General features: G+C 46.4%; 1 protein-coding gene across 2 annotated transcripts in view; it reads right to left on the minus strand.

Moving 5' to 3' along the window:
* Nucleotides 1–889: 889 nt before the first annotated feature.
* The window catches only part of ZFYVE28 (zinc finger FYVE-type containing 28), a 117,506-nt gene continuing 100,146 nt past the window's right edge, over nucleotides 890–18,249 (minus strand). The window contains exons 8-12 of one of the 2 annotated variants that reach the window (XM_006152912.2): nucleotides 9,815–9,969; nucleotides 5,189–5,305; nucleotides 3,813–3,917; nucleotides 2,621–2,724; nucleotides 890–2,135 (exon numbers count right to left, since the gene is read on the minus strand). In XM_006152912.2, the coding sequence (XP_006152974.1) occupies nucleotides 2,004–2,135; nucleotides 2,621–2,724; nucleotides 3,813–3,917; nucleotides 5,189–5,305; nucleotides 9,815–9,969 (613 nt within the window). In that variant the 3' untranslated portion in view covers nucleotides 890–2,003. The remainder of the gene's footprint in view (nucleotides 2,136–2,620; nucleotides 2,725–3,812; nucleotides 3,918–5,188; nucleotides 5,306–9,814; nucleotides 9,970–18,249) is intronic. The other variant, XM_006152911.3, reaches the window with a different exon arrangement.

The raw sequence follows: 18,249 nt of genomic DNA on the forward strand, positions 1-18,249 counted from the left end.
AGCCACCTTAACTACTACTCCACTAGCTGGTCCCTTATTGACCTCTTTGATCCTGCTCTGTCACAGGATTGTCATGAGGAGTAGAGGAGACAGCATGTAGGAAACTGAGAACACGGCAGTGATCAGAAAATGGTAGGAAAGACAACAGTGATGGTGACAATTGAGAAACTGAGGCTCAGGAAAGGCTGACCTGCACGAGATCCAGAAGCTGGCTTTCAAGATTGTGCTCTTGACACTCCTTTCCCCTGTTCAGGAAGTCCATTCTCTTCTGTTTCCAAAGGACCCAGCCCAGCTTAGAGGGAACCCTACATTATGAAACAGTTTCTCCCTTAACAGAAAATTAGTATGGTGGCTGCTTCTGCCTCTCACAGCCTTGCCCCCACTCTCAGGCCCCCTAGTGCCTACCTCCAAGGTACTGAGCACCCAAATCCCAAGGGCTTAGGCAGTAAGACCAGAGAAAGGCCTTATCATGGCAACCCTGGGTTAGGGTAGGCCTTCCTGCATTCTCTTTGGGGCAGTCCAGTCCAGAAGGCAGCCCCCCATGCTGCTGAGCTGTACAGCCATAAGACCAGAGCCTCAGAAGTTAGGTTAACACCCAGTGAGCCAAGAGCACTAACCCTGCCCCTTCCCACCTCCATAGACCAGGGAGCTGGGCAGGATGGTTAGGCTGTTGGGAGTCCAGAACTTGTACAGAGGTTGGGATGGAGCCTGCAGGGAGGCAGCAGGTAGCCATCACTCCCCTGGGGGCTGAGGGGAAGCCATGTCCTACCCTTCAACTGTCCCCAGAGTCCAGAAGCTCCAGCTTCCTAGAGGAGATTTCATGTTAGCACAAATACCATCACTTCTCTGAGAGGAAGAAGTTGGTGTTCGCAGAAGAAACAAGAGTGTCTGCAATCCTTAAATAGATTTATGGAAATGGTTTCGAATTACAGCATTTAGAAAATAAAAATAATCTCAATACATAATATTTTCTCCATTATATTATACTCTCCCTCCCCCCCCCAATAGAAGCCATTTTTGTGCATGTGTATTCCACTGTTAAACAGTAATTGGATTTTATCCTATAAAAGAAGCAGTAGGTGTGTGTCATCTTTCTAAAAATAAAACTTCAATCATCATTGCAATGTGAAGCCTGAGATTTAAGCCTGAGGAGGTGTCTGAGCTGGGGCCACAAGGCTGTCTCAGCCTGGGTCCCAGGCTGCTCCAGGGACTGAGGAAGTGTGCCAGGTTCCCAGGGGGTGCAGAGGCTTGTCACAGCCCATGGTGATCCTGGACTGCTAGGTGAGCTTGGGCCCAAAGACCTGAGAAGCCTCTGTGTGAGGGTCTCAGTGCCTGGCTGTCCCACCTGACCCCACCTCCCATCAGCAGGTGGACAATGGTGGATAGAAACCATGGACACCATGCTGGCCCCCAGGATCACTGGGTCGATTTCCCAAATTTTTTCCCCTCCAAGAAGAAATGAGAAGCATGTTGTTTAGCAGGGGTCTTGGGGCAGGGATTAGGGGGTGGGCACTGGGGAATGCAGTGGGCAGCTGTAGGAGAATGAACAGCCTGGGGTTTCTGGGGAGCCCTGCTGTGATGCTGGGGCCTGCAGAGCTGCCCCTTGCTTCTGCCTCCACACTTCTCCACAAAAGCGGAAGCTGCGGAGTGGCCCCGCTCCTGGGCCTACTCGCCATCTACCCCGCATACATAGAGGCAGGGCAGAGCTCCGTGGACAGGCAGGAGAACCCCAGCCCTGCCCAGCGAGGTACTCTGCACTGGAGTCAGTCACTAGGCAACCCGATTCCCCTGCAGGGCGGAAGCCGACCTCCGTCACCCGCTGCGGTTGACCTGGGATCCCCGTGGGTGGGGAGGCCAGGGTGGGTGGGACGGAGGCTCTGGATGTCCTGGAAGTCTGGAAGGCCCTGTGGCGGCAGCAGCAGCAGCAGTTTAATGAGGTGCAGAGTTCCTCCTGCAGCGCGACCTGGACGACTTCCTGGGAGTTCCCGGCTCCGGGCGCCGCGTCACATGCCCGCTTTGTCGCTGTAGAAGGGCGTGACGTGGAACATATAGCAGTGCGTGCACACGCGGACCGGCTTCACTTGCCCGTATCGAGGCTGCGGCGCCGAGTGGGACGAGCAGCGAGAGCAGAAGATCTGGAACCGGAGGATGAAGTGGATGAGTGGGGGTGGGGGCGGGGCCGTGGGCGGAGTCGGGCCGCAAACGGGGTGTGGCTGGGAGCTGGGCGGAGCCTCCACGGGCAGCCCTGGCGTTGGCTTCTTTCCCCTGCCTCTCCGCACATCCTCCGCCCAAACCAGGCAGGACATTAATAGGTGGGGGTCTGCCTGGCCCCTAGGCCCTTTGGGCTATGGAACTGGGACCTTCAGGAAACCCACTGCAGGTCCTGTTTAGACCGTCTGTCCCCTCCACCGCCTGAAGGGGCCAGGGCTGCAGGCTTCCTGGGCCCAATGCTCAGAGTCAGATTAGGACCAGGGATGCGGAGGGGCTTCTGCACGAGGACCTCAAAGGTCCTGCCAGCAGCCTAGGGCTCCTTGACTTCCAGACCCTGGTGCTATGCCCGTGTATGGGCACCCGCCCAGACGCTGTGGGGCCCACCTCCAGCTGACAAAGTTCCACCTACCTTCCCACAGCTGCGGCAGTGGTGCTTCCGGCGGATTACAGTGAAGGGTGCTTTGCATGCTGTGCAGAAGCCACAGGCCTCATCGGGCACCCACTCAGGTGGGTCTGTCACAGAGCCGAAGGACACATCAGCAACAGCGAGGGCAGGGGGCTGGGGGTGAGGTCAGAGCCTGGCGGGTGTGCGGGCACCCCTGACCCACTTTTCTTTCCTGCCCTGCCCACCCCCAACTTCGGTAACTGGCTGTGGCTTAAGGAGACTGACCATGTCACATGGACCGGTCACACTTCACTGCCACTGGCAGTGTCCAGCAATGGTACCACAGCTGCAGCCTGGGCCTCACCTCAGGTCACCCAGACTCTGGACCTGCATATCCTCCTGCATGACCTAGCCCAAGCCCTCTCTCTCAAGTTCTCTCTGTCAGTTCTGGTCAATCGAGTCAAGCCTATCTGCCCTCTTCCATCCTAGCCTCTCCCTGGGCCTCCAGGGACCCATGGGCCTGTTTTCATACCAGACACCAGCCTCTTGGGTAGTCCCTCCCCACAAATGTGCTGCAGTGCCCTCAGCCTACCTGCACCCCCCTTCTCTGCCAAGCTGCATGACTTCCCACCAGCCTCCAGATTAACTGGAGAGCAGGTCTTCTGCCTCTCACAGGACCATGAAGAAGGGTTCTGTGAACAGTCACCCCCTCCCAGATACCCCCCATGAAGAAGCCTTCCATGTCTTCTGTCTTCATGAAGGCTCCTGTGTTTCCCATACTACCCATAAAGGCTCCTGTGACTCTCACCCCCACCCCAAACCCAATGAAGAAGGCTATGTCCCTACCTCCCCATGAAGAAGCCTCCTGTCACTCCCCTATGGGGTCACCACAACTCCTAGAAGCTGCCATAGGAGGCCCTTCCTGGGGTGCCAGTGAAATGTTGGGGTGTTGGGTATGTCCTGTGCTGGGACCAGCCACCTCCAGCCTCAGCCACAGCCTGGACCCTGACTGTCTTTGCTCCCCACACCCTTTACCTTGTGCTCCCTAGGCTAAGAGACATTAAGCAACTGACCTGAGGACACGCAGGGTAAGGGGGCCTAGGTCCCCAACCCACTTATTTCTGGGAAAGAGGTAGAAACACCCAGAAAAAGCTCCTGTAACTCTCTCTCTCCTCACTAGCAGCATTTTGGCTCCGGCCCGGAGCTTCCCACGCACCTTCAAAGTCTCCATCGCGGGTCTTGGCTGCAAGTTCGGAGGATGACAGGGTCTCCTGGCACAATGCGCAGTCTTCCAAGGCCGCACTCCGCAGAGTCTGGGTGACTTAACGAGAAAGAGAAGTTGCTGGGATGAGGTGGACAGGGCAGTCAGTGCATGTAGTCACCTGTTCCCGGGGGCACACTGGGGTGCTACCAGCAAGGGCCAGCTGTGGAGTAAGTTGCCGTAGCAGGTTGGGTGCTGACCCTGGGCAAGGGTCTTCCCATCTGAGGGTCTCATCTATGCATGGTGGGGGGGTTCCAAGGCATGTGGCTATTCCTCTCCTGTGGGCATCCGACCCCATCCCCCTTCATTGTAATGAATGCAGTCAGAACACCTGGACTGTGACCTCGAGGCAGGCAGGGATTCTGCAGCTCAGCCTCCGAGTGCCCTGTCTAGGGCATGGCCCAAGGGGCTTTCTGCTCTTGTCTGCAGAGCTAGTCTATACCACTCACCTTTCCTGAATCAGGATTTCCAGCAGGCAGCGCAGCCAAGAATTTCCTGGCAGAATGCTGCCTGGTTGGTGAACTCTGGGGTGCAGAGCTAGATTAGCACACAGGCCTTCCCAGAACAGACGCCAGGTTCAGCACAAGGGGCTCCTGAGTATGCATAAGTCGAACTTGTTTTCCCACCCTAAGGCCCTCCAGGGACTGAGGCTCTACTCTGTGACTAATCAGTCCCTGCCCTGATGCCTTCTCCCTTACCAGATAACTGTCGTGGGTGTGTGAGCATGAATGTGAGTGTATGTGTGCACACGTGTATGTGTGCACATGTGTATGTGTGTATAGTATGTATATGTGTACAGGGTATGCATGTGAGTGGGCACTGTGCACATATGTGTGTGAGCATGTGCACATGTGTATGAATGTGGGTGGGAGAGCATGTTCATATACATGTGCCTATAATGTGCTGAGCATGTGCAAACATGTGAGGGAGATCATGGATGGCCCCAGACTCTGCCCCTCTACCATAAAGAGGGGGAGCTCAGGTCCCCTCCACTTGACTCTGGGCTGGCCTGACAAACAGAACGGGTAGAAGTGATGCTTGCTTGCAGCCTTTGTCTGCAGTAAGAAGACAGGCTGCCTTGCTGCAGCAGGTGTAGGAGGACAGGAGCCAGGTCCTGGCCCACCTGTAAAGTCATAGGGGGTGGAACACTTCTCTAAGCAGTTCCTGGGCCTGCAGCTGTGTGCCCCTTAGTCTCCTCCAGCAGACAGCCTGGCACATGTGGAATGTGGCAGTTCATGGAAATCTTGGGTAGCCTTGAAGGTGTAGTTTTTTTTTATGGGCATGGACACAGGGGCTGGCATGGACAATACTGTGGCCAACTGGGCACTCACCCTTCTTTAACTTTTCCTTGTCGTCTGTTTCTGGCTTGGTGGCCATGACCTCAAACAGCGTCTTGAGAATACTTCTGAGGTCACTTGCATAGTTCGTCTGCAGTTGGTCAGCCACACCTGAGGAAAGAGGACGAGGTAAAAGGAGCAAAAGAGTGGATAAGAGGGATGGGGTCAGGCTGAGTACACCTAGGCACTGCCACATGCCGGGTAGGACCTGACCACAGCTCATGGCCAAGACCAGCATGTCGTCAGACCATCGAGGGAAAGGGGAGGCTGTTGAGCCCCTTGAGGAATGATTCCTTTGACAGAGTGAAAACTGAGAAGTCAAGAGAAGGCAGGGAAAGGGATGAGAACTACTTAAATGGCCCTACCACAGGCAGTCTGTTACTTATATTCATGCATTTTATCCATGGGTCATAGCCATCACTACTAAGCAGTCCTGGCCACTCACTGAGGAACACTCACAAAGCTACCACACTGTGCCCACCCCCACAATGCCTATCACTGTTCCAGCAACTCTGGTGTCCATAAATTTCCCCTGCCAAGCCTGCCCGCCCCCTACACAACTTTCACCACAGGACAGCAATATGAACTTCAGAGCTGGGGAGCCCAGGTGACCCTGCCTGGAGGTAGGAACCAGTGCCTGGCCTTCTGCCCACTCCACCCTGTCCCACTCCCACCCCATCATCCCTGTGAAAATGGAGTTGTGCTAACCCTGTCTAGTGATTAAAAGAGCTGTATCCCACATGGATAAACATATGGTTTGAGTCCTGGGCCAGGCAGCTTGAAAAACGTGCCAGGCAAGTGTGCCCGAGTGCCCCGAATCTCAACAGAATGAAGAAACAAAGAGACTGTGGCATGACTATACCTCACTGGGAGCTTCTTTCTCCCTCTCCCTCTCTCTCTGTCTGTCTTTCTCTGGCAAGCACACATGCACCTTGACAAAAAAAAAATTTTTTTTAAGTAATCAAAATGGAGACACTTGTGTCAAACCCTAACCAAAAAATAAAGCCAGAGATCATGTATCTATGTTTCTTTTTTTAAAATTTAAGTTTATTTATTTACATTCATTCACTGTACATCATTACAGCATACAATATGAGATTTTCCATCCAGAGTGCACTGTGTATTGGCTCAATCAAGCACATCAACATACATGTTGTCGTCAACAAATAATTTTCCATTTCTTATTTCCTGTATGTTTTGCTTTTTTCTTCCATCCTTGATTCCCTATCTCTCACCCTCTGCCATCTCCAACTCTCCTCCCATACTGTCTCTGGTATCTATGTTTGCTTTCTATACTTCCCCCCCACACACACATTTTATTGAGTCACTAAAGATCCTAATTAATCTAGTATTTTCATAGCAAGCACAGCTGATATATACATTTTATGAACACAAGTCCAACTCTGAGCATAAGCCTCAGTGAGTAGAATGAACCTCCTATAAAGTAGCACCTACCTGGGGCTATATATCTTACTGCAGTCATCGAATAGGTATTTTTAATGCATTTTTTTTAAATTTCAAGAAAAACAGTTTTAGGTTTTTTTTCTGAACCTTTTCTTTTTTTTTTTTTTACTTAATTTACATTCATTCCCTAAGCCCCTAAGCATCATCACAGCATACAAAATGTGATTTCCCATCCAGAATATACTGCATACTGGCTTAATCATGCACGTTATCATCAAAATTTTTCCATTTCTAGTTTCTAGTATTTTTTTTTACCCCTATTTCTGTACCTCTGTCCTATCCTACTCTCTTCTCATACTTTCTCTGGTGTCTACAGTTGTCTTCCATTCCTTTCCCCCCACATTGTATTGATCACACAATTTCTTAAATAATCTAACTACTTTCAATAGAGAGTTCACTTGGTACTATTAAGAAAACCAGTTTTAACTTAAATCAAAGAAATGCTAAGGAACTTTGCTTAAAACTTAAAGCCAGGAAACAGGTTAGGATTCTGTTCAAATGGTAAGTACATGAACCTATCCATATCTCAAGACAGGACACAAATCCTTACAACCAAATAACAAAGTCTACAAGAAAATCAAGCAATGTTTTAGTCAAAAGTCACAAAATTGTACTTCACCCTTTCAGTCTCATATACTATATCTTCTGTTGTGGTTCGATTTTCCTGATTAAATTCTGGGATATAATATTCAACTCCAGACTTGTCCCTATAATTAAGTGGTTTTGGCCATTTTCTTAGTTTTTGAACTCTTATTTCTGTGTGTCTGTATTTAATTTTCCTGATATAGCACTCCCTTGAGAACTTCTTGGAGATCTGGTCTGGTGCTGGTAAATTCTTTCAGGTTTTGTTTATCTGAAAATGTTCTTGTCTTTTCTTCCCACATGAAAGATAATCTTGCCGGGTACAGTATTCTTGGCTGAAATTGCTTTTTTCTTAACACTTGAATATATTTCCTCATTCTTTCCTCACTCACATTGTTTCCAATGTGAGGTTTGCTGTTAGCCTGATGAGATATCCTTTGTAGGTAACTTGATTTTTTTTTTTTTTTTTTGAGAGATTTTCGCTATAGGGCGCGGGTGCTTGCCAGACAGACAGAGAGAGACATAGAGATAGAAAGCGAGAAATCACCCCCCAGGGGGGATGATCACACCGCAATCCCTTCTCCTCCATTCTCCTCTCGGGATCTTGGGCACGCACGCACACGCACCCGGCGTGAGTTTTAAGCCACCGGGTCCAGGACGCGAACCATGGTCGACTACGTGGGAGTCCAGCGACATAGCCATTACGCTAACTGCTGGTTCCCGTAACTTGATGTTTTTCTCTTGCCAATCTTAGTATCTTGTCTTTGTCTGTGGTTTTGGCCAACCTGGCTATAATGTGTCTTGGAGACGATCTTCTTGGGTTGATTCTATTTGGGGTTCTTTGTATTTCTTGGGACTGTATCTTTGAATGCCTCTCTAGGTTCGGAAAGTTTTCTTGCAGGATTTCATGGGATAGATTATCAATGTCCTTATGGGTCTCTTCACCTTCTGGGATGCCAGTTATCCGGATGTTTGGACGTTTGATGGTATCTAGTATTTCTTGTATATTATTCTCATTTTGGGGGACAATTTTCTCAGTCTTTGTGGTGGATTTTCCTAGGTCAGCAATTTTCTCTCCTATGTCTGAGATTCTATTTTCTGTATGATCTAGTCTGCTTTTAATACTTTCAAGGGAGATTTTGACCTCCTGTATTATAGCCTTCATCTCTAACAGTTCCGTTTGATTCTTTTTTAAAGTATGCAATTCCTCTTTTAGATCTTGCAAGAATTTCCTCACCTCCTGGAACTCATCAGCTTCTGTCTCCTTTCTCTTTTGCAGTTCATTGTCTCTCTTCTCTTCCATCTCTGTTAGCTTCGCCATTATGAACGTTCCAAATTCTTTATCAGACATTTCCATGATTTCCATTGAACTGCTTGAGGATGAAGAGGAGTTATTCTTTTCCCTCGGAGGAGAGGTATTTTCTTGCTTTCCATATTTCTTGTGATCCTGCGGTGATTTCTATTCATCTGATGGTTGGTGTGTTTTTTCCTATTTCTTGAACTTCAATTAGAACATTCAGGAGCAAGCAGAAAGAGGTGATCTGGAATCTCTTTGCCATTCTGTTGTGATCACACTCTAGCTTGTTTGCTGGAGGCCGAATTATCAGTAGGAAATCTTCATTTCTCTTTTACCCTGCAATCACTAGTTCACCTGTATCTATGTTTCTGATAAGAACTATTATAAATTATGTTATACATACATGCCTGTAATACTTTTGCCAAGGATTCTTTTTTTCTTGAGGTTTTTGCCTTAGGGTGCATGTGTTCCTTGGAGAGAAAGACAGAGATAATGAGAAGGAAAGTGAAAAATCACTCCCCAGGGGCATGGCCATGCAATAATCCATTCTCCTCCATTTTTCTCCTGGGATTTTGGGCACACACACACACACACACACACACACACACACACGTGCCGAGAATGATTTTCAAGCTGAGTCTGGGATTGAACTGTTATCAGTCATATGGGAGTCCAGCAATGTAACTGCTACACCATCTGCTGGCCCCACCAAGGACTTTCTAAATTGCACTGCAACTTGCCAAATGAATCACAAGAACCGTAGCCGGATGTAGCATACTTGCCAGATACACTGTCTCCACTAATGAACTGGCACAACTCCTACAATAACTCCTGGCACCAATGTTCTCTTTGTTTCAAAACAAATTATGTACACAGTACTTCTGTCTTCCCTTTAAAGCCTTACCTCAGCCTCCTCCAATATGCCTGTGGTCTCCATAGCCCGCATATGCCAGGTTAGCGAATCCCTTTCACACTCCTGAATAAACTCATTATCTTTGAAGAATCTCTGTTTATTGTTCAGGTTGACACTCCCAGGAAGAAAACACTTGCCCCCCACCACCACCTGCAGAGATCTCTTCCCTCCTCCTTCCTGTATCATTTAGATCTAGTCAGTCTGGAAAGGAATACTCTCTCTGTGGGGAAGCAGACCAGGCTGCCATTTACAGCAGAGGGAGTGCGGGTAGGGGTTATGCACAAGCCGCCAGATCTCCTCTCCCCTAAGGCCCATCCCTGTGTGTCCTCAAGCCCACCCACCCATCCTGGGCACGGCATCACACCTGAGATGCAGACAAACAGGCGATGGATCAGGTCGTGGCTGCCATGGAACCTGGACCGGATCTTCTCTCTTGTGGCCACAGGGGAGACATGCATTGCTGTTGCGGTTGCTTCCAGCCCAGTCTTGTCTGAAGAGCAGGAAGCAGCTGTGGAGCCACTGCACAGAGGAGATACAGGGTGTGTGGGTGAGGGACATGGCACGAGACTTTTGGAGCCTGAAAGTCAGTAGGTCAAGACAAAAATCTGTCCTCATAAACTCCCACTCCATGGGAGTTGAGTTTCCCAGATATACAGAAGACTTCAAAAAGTCTGTGGAAAAATAGAATTAGAAAATGAGTTTATTTTGGTGCAAAAATCCTTTTTAATCCACGCATAGTTTTTTCATAGTATACACTTTTTTTTTTTTTGAGAGGTTTTTGCTATAGGGCACGTGTGCTCGCCAGAAAGACAGAGAGAGACAGAGAGACATAAAGCAAGAAATCACCTCCCGGGGGGATGGCCATGCCGCAATCCCTTCTCCTCCATTCTCCTCTCAGGATCTTGGGCACACATGCACACATGCACACATGCCTGACATGAGTTTAAGCTAGTGGGTCCGGGACTTGAACTGCGGTCTACTACATGGGAGTCCAGCAACATAGCCGTTATGCCAACTGTTGGTCCCCATAGTATACACTTTCTACAAATGTTTTGAAGATCCCTTGTACAAATTTCCTAAAACTTAACTTTAAAATGTCATCAAGGTGGGACCGGCAATTAGTGTAATGGCTGTCACTAGACTCCCATGTAGTCAACCATGGTTTGACTCCCGGACCCAGTGGCTTGAACTCACACTGGGCGCCTGTGCACGTGTGCCCAAGATCCCTAAAGGAGAATGGAGGAGAAGGGATTGCGGCATGGCCATCCCCCCCAGGGGGTGATTTCTTGCTTTCTATCTTTCTGTCTTTCTGGCGAGCTCACGCACCCTATAGCAAAAACCTCTCCAAAAAAAGAAAAAAGTCATCAAGGTAATAGATGTGCATCATTTAAGAGGCAGGTGGTATAACAGGGCCCTTTCCTTGTGCTTGGCCTTTGGTTTCAGCTGCCCTGAAGAAATAACTTCCAGATCTTTCTGCTGGGTCTCCTGGTAGTGACACCTGGTACTGACTCACAAGTTTAACTTGCTCCTTTTTTCTTTCTTTTTTTTTTCTTAAAGACAAGTTCTTGTCACAATCCTCCTACCTTAATTTCCTAGCTGGGGACTACAGGCATGTGCCACCACACTTGCTCCCAGCCCCCACTGCTTTTTAATTGCTGGAGGATGCAACTTGCCAGAGAGAGAGAGAGAGAGAGAGCACCTCCCAATGGGGCATTGTTCTTTTTTCTCCATTTCTCCATCCCCTCAGGATTTGGGGTATGGATGCACACATGCCAGCATGCTTTTCAAGCTAATGGGGCAAGGACTCAAACCTTGGCTGCCCATGTGGAAACTGGCTTCCTTAGCATAGCACTTATTCACTGCACTACAGTGTGACCCACACTTTTTTTTTTTTCCTAAAGGGTACATGAGCTTGCCAGAGAGAGACAGAACGGGAGAGGAGAAAGCACCCACATGAGGAATGGTCTTGCCACAATCCCTTCTCCTCCATCTTTCCCCCCTTTCAGGATTTTGGACATGCATGCACACACACCTGGCATGCTTCTCAAGCTGCCAGGTTCAGAACTCGAACTGTGTGGTTGGCCATGTGGGATCCAGCTGCCTTAATCACCGGGCCACAAAGCTGATCCATAGTTCTTTTTTAGATAGGGCCTTGGCTTGTTACCCAGGCCAGCCACAAACTTGGAATCCTCCTGCCTCAGCCTCCCTAAATCATTGGCATTGCAGGCACACACCGCCACCCCTGGCCTTTAGGTCAAACCTGAAATGGAAACCAAGCCTGCTGTGTGGCCCCAGCCTGCAAAGGACGCATCTTAGTAGCACACAGCACTGCTCCTGGGCCACAGGCTACTCATTTTGCATTCCTGGTTGAATACTATCTACTGATTTCTTCCAATGGAAGAGTTAACTTACCTCTCATAGCAACGGCAGTGGGCTGAACGGCAGAGTGCAAAAATGATAGGTTCACGCTCTAATCCCCGGAACCTATGACCTTAATTGGATAGGTCTTTGCAGACGTGATTAAGTGAAAGATTTTGGTCCCTCTTTTTTCTCTTATAAGGGACACTTGTTGTTGGATTTAGGGCCCGTGTGGATAATCCAAGCAGCTGTATCCACAGTTGTGATTATATTTGCTCTTCAGAAATTACATTGTGACTACATAAATAGCATTTGTAGTTACACCTGGACTCAGGTGGACACCTCACCCACCTCTATAGTGCATTCACTGGCTCTCTGATTTTAAATTAATCAATCTCTACTCTTTCATTTCTTCATCTTTTTGTCTCACTTTCTGGGACATTTTAACTTTTTTTTTCAATTTTACTATTGACATTTTAATTTTTGCTATCAGATTTTTAATTTCCTGCTCTTACTGTTTGCACATAGGTTCAAAATCCAATTGTAATTTTTTTAAGTTGCCATCACTGGCCTGTGCTGTCTCTTTTCCCTTGTGTGTGTGTTGTGGGGGGGAGGGTTTGGCTGCTTCATCTGTTTGGCCTGTTTCTCATGCTGCAGGCTTGCCTAAAATGTTCAAGTCCATGGCTACCTGTCCTTGTGTAAGAGGAAGGTGCTAACAGGCTGCCTGGTATGGATGAAACGGTAAGAATGTACACATTGCTGCTGAGAGTGCAAATCAGTGCGACAACTTTGGAGAAATAATTTGGCACCATCTTCCTAAACCTGCAGCCTCCCTTCCCCACAACCCTACTGAAAAATCTTGTTCTTTTATGTCTTCAGACAAGGCAGAATCTTGGAGGCAGTGTTAGATGTTCAGGAAGAAACTGGAAACAAGCCCAAGTTGGTGAGTGATAGGACAGAAAATTGACAGTGATCTAATCACACATGGGCAGAGATTACTAAGGCGGAAGTAAGGCAGCCCCTGTCTCTCGCTGACAGGAGTGAATCTCACAGACTGCATGAGCCCCTTCGCACACAGTGGAGAACGTGCAGCCTGTCCAATATCTTATTTAGGGATGCATCCTCGTGATGTAAAGCCATTCAGAAGCACAAAGGTGTAATGCACGAGAATTCAGGACACTGACCTACTTCTGTAGAAAGGGAGGTTGGGGCTGAAAGAGGTCCAGAGCCTCACAGGTCCCCTTCCTTTAGTGGGACAGGGGGTGGTGCATGAGTGTATATTTTATCATTATGTAATGAACAGTCATTGGCACATGAAGAAGAAATGAGAGGCTTGAGGAGGTGGGTGATGGCATTCCAGTCCATGGGACTAGATCCTCTGCTGGAACCCCTGTGATGTTCTGCAGCTCTTGCTTCCCAGGTGGCCCAGTTTCCACAGAGCCAGAGCCCCTGACCTTCAGTCTGGGAGTTTCAGCTTCCTGGGAGCTATGTAAAGAAAAGGGTCAGGGCCTTCATTGTCTGGGATGTCAACTTCCATCAATATGCACTTCTGCAATGGATAGCTTCACCCAAAAGAATGGAAAGCAGGGACTCAAACAGCTATTTGTATGCCCAAGTTCGTAGCAGCATTATCCACAATAGCCAAGTGTTCATTGACAGATAAATGGATACACAAAATGTGGAATATCCATACAATAGAATATTATTCAGCCTTAAAAAGAAAGTAAATTCTAGGGCCAGCAGATGGCGTAGTGGTTACGTCACTGGACTCCCACATGACTGACCACAGTTTGAATCCTGGACCCAGTGGCTTAAAAAAAATCATTCTGGGTGTGTGTGTGTGTGTGTGTGTGTGTGTGTGTGTGCTCAAGATGCCAGGAGGAGGATGGAGGAGAAGGGATTGCAATGTAGCCATCCCCCTGGAGGGTCAGGGTGATTTCTTGTTTTCCCTCTCACTGTCTCTGTCTCTCTCTCCCTGAGTGCAAGTGCCCTATGGCAAACACCTCTAAAAAAAAAGAAATTCTGACAAATGCTACAATATGGATGAACCATGAAGACACTGTGCGCAGTAAAATAAGCCAGAGACAAAGGATACATGCATGATTCCACTTGTACGAGATAACTAGAGTAGTCAAATTCATAGAGTCAGAAAGTGACTGGTGGTTGCTAGGATGAGGTGGGGGGAAACTGGGAGTTAGTATTTAATCAGGACAGAGCTTCAGTTTGGGAAGATAAAAAAAATTCTTAGATGGATGGTGGTGATTGATACACAAAAATTAATAACACTGAACTGTAAACTTAAAATGGTTAAAACAGTAAACTTTATGTATGTATTTTATTTTAAAAATGGGATGGGAAAGAGCAGGAAAAAAATCTAAGGAGACATATATATAAAAAAAGAGGGCCAGATTAGTTTGGCACTGAACACAAAAGGGTATATATATTGGGACCAGCAGATGGCGGAATGGTTACATTGCTGGACTCCCACATAGTCGATGGTTTGAGTCCCAGAGCTAGCAGCTTAAAACTCACACTGGGTGTGCATATGCGTGCTTGCCCAAAATTCTGAGAGGAACTGGAGGAGAAGGGATTGCAGCGTGGCCATCCCCCCTGTGGGGGGTGATTTCTCACTTTCTGTCTCTCTGCCTCTCTCCATCTCTCTATAGCAAAAACTTCACTTATAAAAGAGTGTCTATATACTAAAAACCATTGAGCTGTACACTTAAAAAGGGCAAAATTTATGGTATGTATATTATATATTAATAAAGTTTTTAAGTCATTTTATTACATACAGTAGCAAGAAATTGAAAGTGAAGTTAAGAAAACAACACCATATACAACAGCATCAAAAATATTAAAATGTTTGAAATAAATTTAACAAAAGGAGTGAAAGAGTCACACACTGAAAACTATAAAACATTGTTGAAAGAAAGAGGATCTAAGTAAATGGAAAGACATCTTGGGTTCTCAGAAGAAAGACTTGCTAAGATGGCAGTACTGTCCACATTGATCCACAGATTCAACGCAATCCATATTGAAATGTCAGCCGTGGACCTGGCCGTGATGGCGTGGACAGTGGGGGCAGCACTGCCTGGTGCTGGAGTCTTGGGCACGCCCACCATCCTTGCTACATCCCCTCCCTCAGAAGGTAAACTCTGAAGAAAACGTACCAGCTGTCGCTTTTTCCCCTGAAGAACTTGATAAGCTGATATTAAAATTCATATGGAAATGCAAGGGACATAGAATGACCAAGACAACCTTGAGAAAGAAAAAACCAAGTTGGAAGACGCGTACTTGTGATGTGAAAGTTGATATGAACCTGCAGTAATCACGACTGTGGCACTTGCATAGGACAGACACATAAACCAATGGAGTAGAACTGAAAGTCCAGAAATAGATCCATGCATTTATGGTTAGTTGCTTTTCATGAAGTGTATCAAGGCCATTCAATGAGAAAAGGATAGTCTTTTCAACAAATGCTGCTGGGAAAACTGTATATCCAAGTGCAAAAGAATGAAGGTAGACTCTACCTTATATATTACACGTAAAGATTAACTTTAAATGATCAAATACCTAAATATAAGAGCTAAAATTCTTAGAAGAAAGCATAGGAATAAATCTTTATGACCTTGAATGAGGCAATTCTTTCTTCCTTTCTTTCTTTTTTTCTTTTTTTAAGAGATATTTTGCTATAGGGCATATGTGCTTGCCAGACAGACAGAGAGAGAGAAAGAGAAAGTGAGAAATCATCTCGGGGGGTTGGGGGGGGTGGCCATGCCATAATCCCTTCTCCTTCATTCTCCTCTCGGGATATTGGGCACACTCCCGGCATGAGTTTTTGGGGTTTTTTTTTTTTGGGGGGGGGAGGAGAGGTTTTTGCTATAGGGTGTGTGCACTCACCAGAAAGACAGAGAGAAACAGAGAGACAAAAAGTGAGAAATCACCCCCCTGGGGGATGGCCATGCTGCAATCTCTTCTCCTCCATTTTTCTCTCGGGATCTTGGGTGTGCACGCACACCCCCCCGGTGTGAGTTTAAGCCACTGGGTCCAGGACTTGAAATGCAGTCAACTACATGGGAGTCCATGTGACTTAGCCATTACGCCATCTGTTGGTCCCAGATTAGGCAATTACTTCTTACCTAAGACACCAAAAGCCTGGGCAACAAATGGAAAAGTAAATAAACTGAACTTCATCAAAATGATAAACTTTGGGGTTGGCCCCATGGCCTAAGGAGTCGGATCCTAGATGATCAATTGCAGTTCAAATCCCAGCTCTGACAACTTGAGAAACAGGCTGAGCATGTGTGTGTGTGTGTGTGTGTGTGTGTGTGTGTGTGTGTGTCCCCAAAACTCCCAAAGGAAGGGGAAATGGAGAAGGGACCGCAGTGTGACCATCCCCTATGGGGGATGCTTTTTCATTTTTCCTCCTCTTTCTGTATCTCTCTCCAGTGAGCATATGGGCCCTCTGGCAAAATTAAAACAAAATGAAAAAGCTTTTGTGCTTCATAAGGCACCATCAAGAAAGCAAAAAGACAGTGCACAGAATAATTTTTGTAAATCAAGTGTTTGATACGGGTTCTGGAATAAAGAAAAAACTCTTTCAACTCAATAATAGAAACAAACAAAAAACTAAAAATGGGAAATGAATTTAAATAGACATTCTTTCCAAAGAAGATACATGTGGAAATAAACACATGAAAATATTCTTAATATCACTGTAATTTGGAAAATGCAAATACAAATGACAATAAAATATCACTTTATACACATTAGGATGACTGGAATAATTTTTTTTAAAAAAATGAAAACAAGTGTTGGTAAAATGGTAAGGATGTGGAGAAATTGCTACTCTCACACGCCACTAGGGGAATGTAAAATATTACAGCCACTTTGGAAAACAGTTGAATGAATAAATAAAATGTAGTCTATCCATTCAGCAGAATAAATGTTCAACCACAGAAAGAAATGCAGTCCTAGTATTATAATATGAATGAACCTTTAAAAAATTATGCTAAAAGAAAGAAGCCAGCAGGGACCAGCAGTTAGCGTAATGGCTATGTTGCTGGACTCTCATGCAGTTTGAGTCCCAGACCCAGTGGCTTAAACTCACGCCAGGCGCGTGTGCATGTGTGCCCAAGATCCAAAGAGGAGAATGGAGGAGAAGGGATTAGAAGCCAGTCACAAAAACTCACTGTTTGATTTCATTTATATGAAATGTTTAGAATAGGCAAATTGAGGGACCAGCAGGTGGCATAATGGTTATGTCTCTGGACTCCCACATAGTCAACCTGGTGGCTTAAATCTCACACCGGGACATTTGTGTGCATGCATGCATGTGTGCATGCTCAAAATCCTGAGAGAAGGGAGGAGAAGGGATTGGGCCATGCCAATCCCCTCGGGGGTGATTTCTCACTTTCTGTCTCTCTGTCTCTCCCGCGAGCGCACATGCGCACTATAGCAAAAATTTAAGGAAAAAAAAAGAATATGCAAATTGATAGATACAGCAAGTAGATTAGTGTTTGCCAGGGACTGAAAGGTGGGAGACTAGGGAATGGTTGGGAATGGTACGGGGTTTCTTTATGAGGTAATGAAAACGTTTTAGAAGGGGACCAGCAGATGGTTACATCGCTGGACTCCTACCTGGTCGACCATGCACCCATAGCTTAAAACTCACACTGGGCGTATGTGCGTGCATGCCCAAAATCCTGAGGGGAGAATGGTGGAGAAGGAATTGCATCGTGGCCATCCCCCTGGGGGGTGATTTCTCACTTTTTGTCTCTCTCTCTGTCTGGTGAGAGCACACACTGTATAGCAAAAATCTCTTAAAGAAAAAAAAAAGAAAAGAAAATGTACTAGAAGTAGATTGTGGTGATGATTATACAACCTTGTACCAAAAAACACTGAGTTGTACACTTAAAAAAAAAAATGGTCCTAGGATAGCAAAAATTACTGGTATACATCATAATGTGGTGTTCTTTGTTGAAAACAATGAATACGGTGTTATCTTTGATGTGGTTATTGCACACTGCATGTATGCTTTAAAAAATCCACATTATACTCCTCAAAGATGCATGACAATTAAAAATAAATGAGAAATTATGAGTTAGTAGGTGGCATATAAATAAATAAATAAATAAATAAATAAATAAATAAATAAATAAATAAATAAATAAATACAGTTAAATAATACAACTCTGAAAAATAAAAAAAGGAAATGAGAAATTATAAAGATGGAAAAAAAAAAGAAAAAGGTCAGGTGGCAGCAGCAGTGGTAATGCAAATGGACCTGCGTCATCATGTTGGTGACAAGTTCAGAATTCTTGGGAAAGATCCTGGGTTCTTATCCTAGGACCTCCCTTAGTATCCAGTGTGCACACGTGCCACTGACCTAAGCCAGCCCAGGTGGCAGTGTGGGGACACGGTTGGATACGACTCTCTCTT

The sequence above is a fragment of the Tupaia chinensis genome, unplaced genomic scaffold (assembly GCF_000334495.1).
Source record: "Tupaia chinensis unplaced genomic scaffold, TupChi_1.0 Scaffold000360_1, whole genome shotgun sequence".
Lineage (NCBI taxonomy): Eukaryota > Metazoa > Chordata > Mammalia > Scandentia > Tupaiidae > Tupaia > Tupaia belangeri.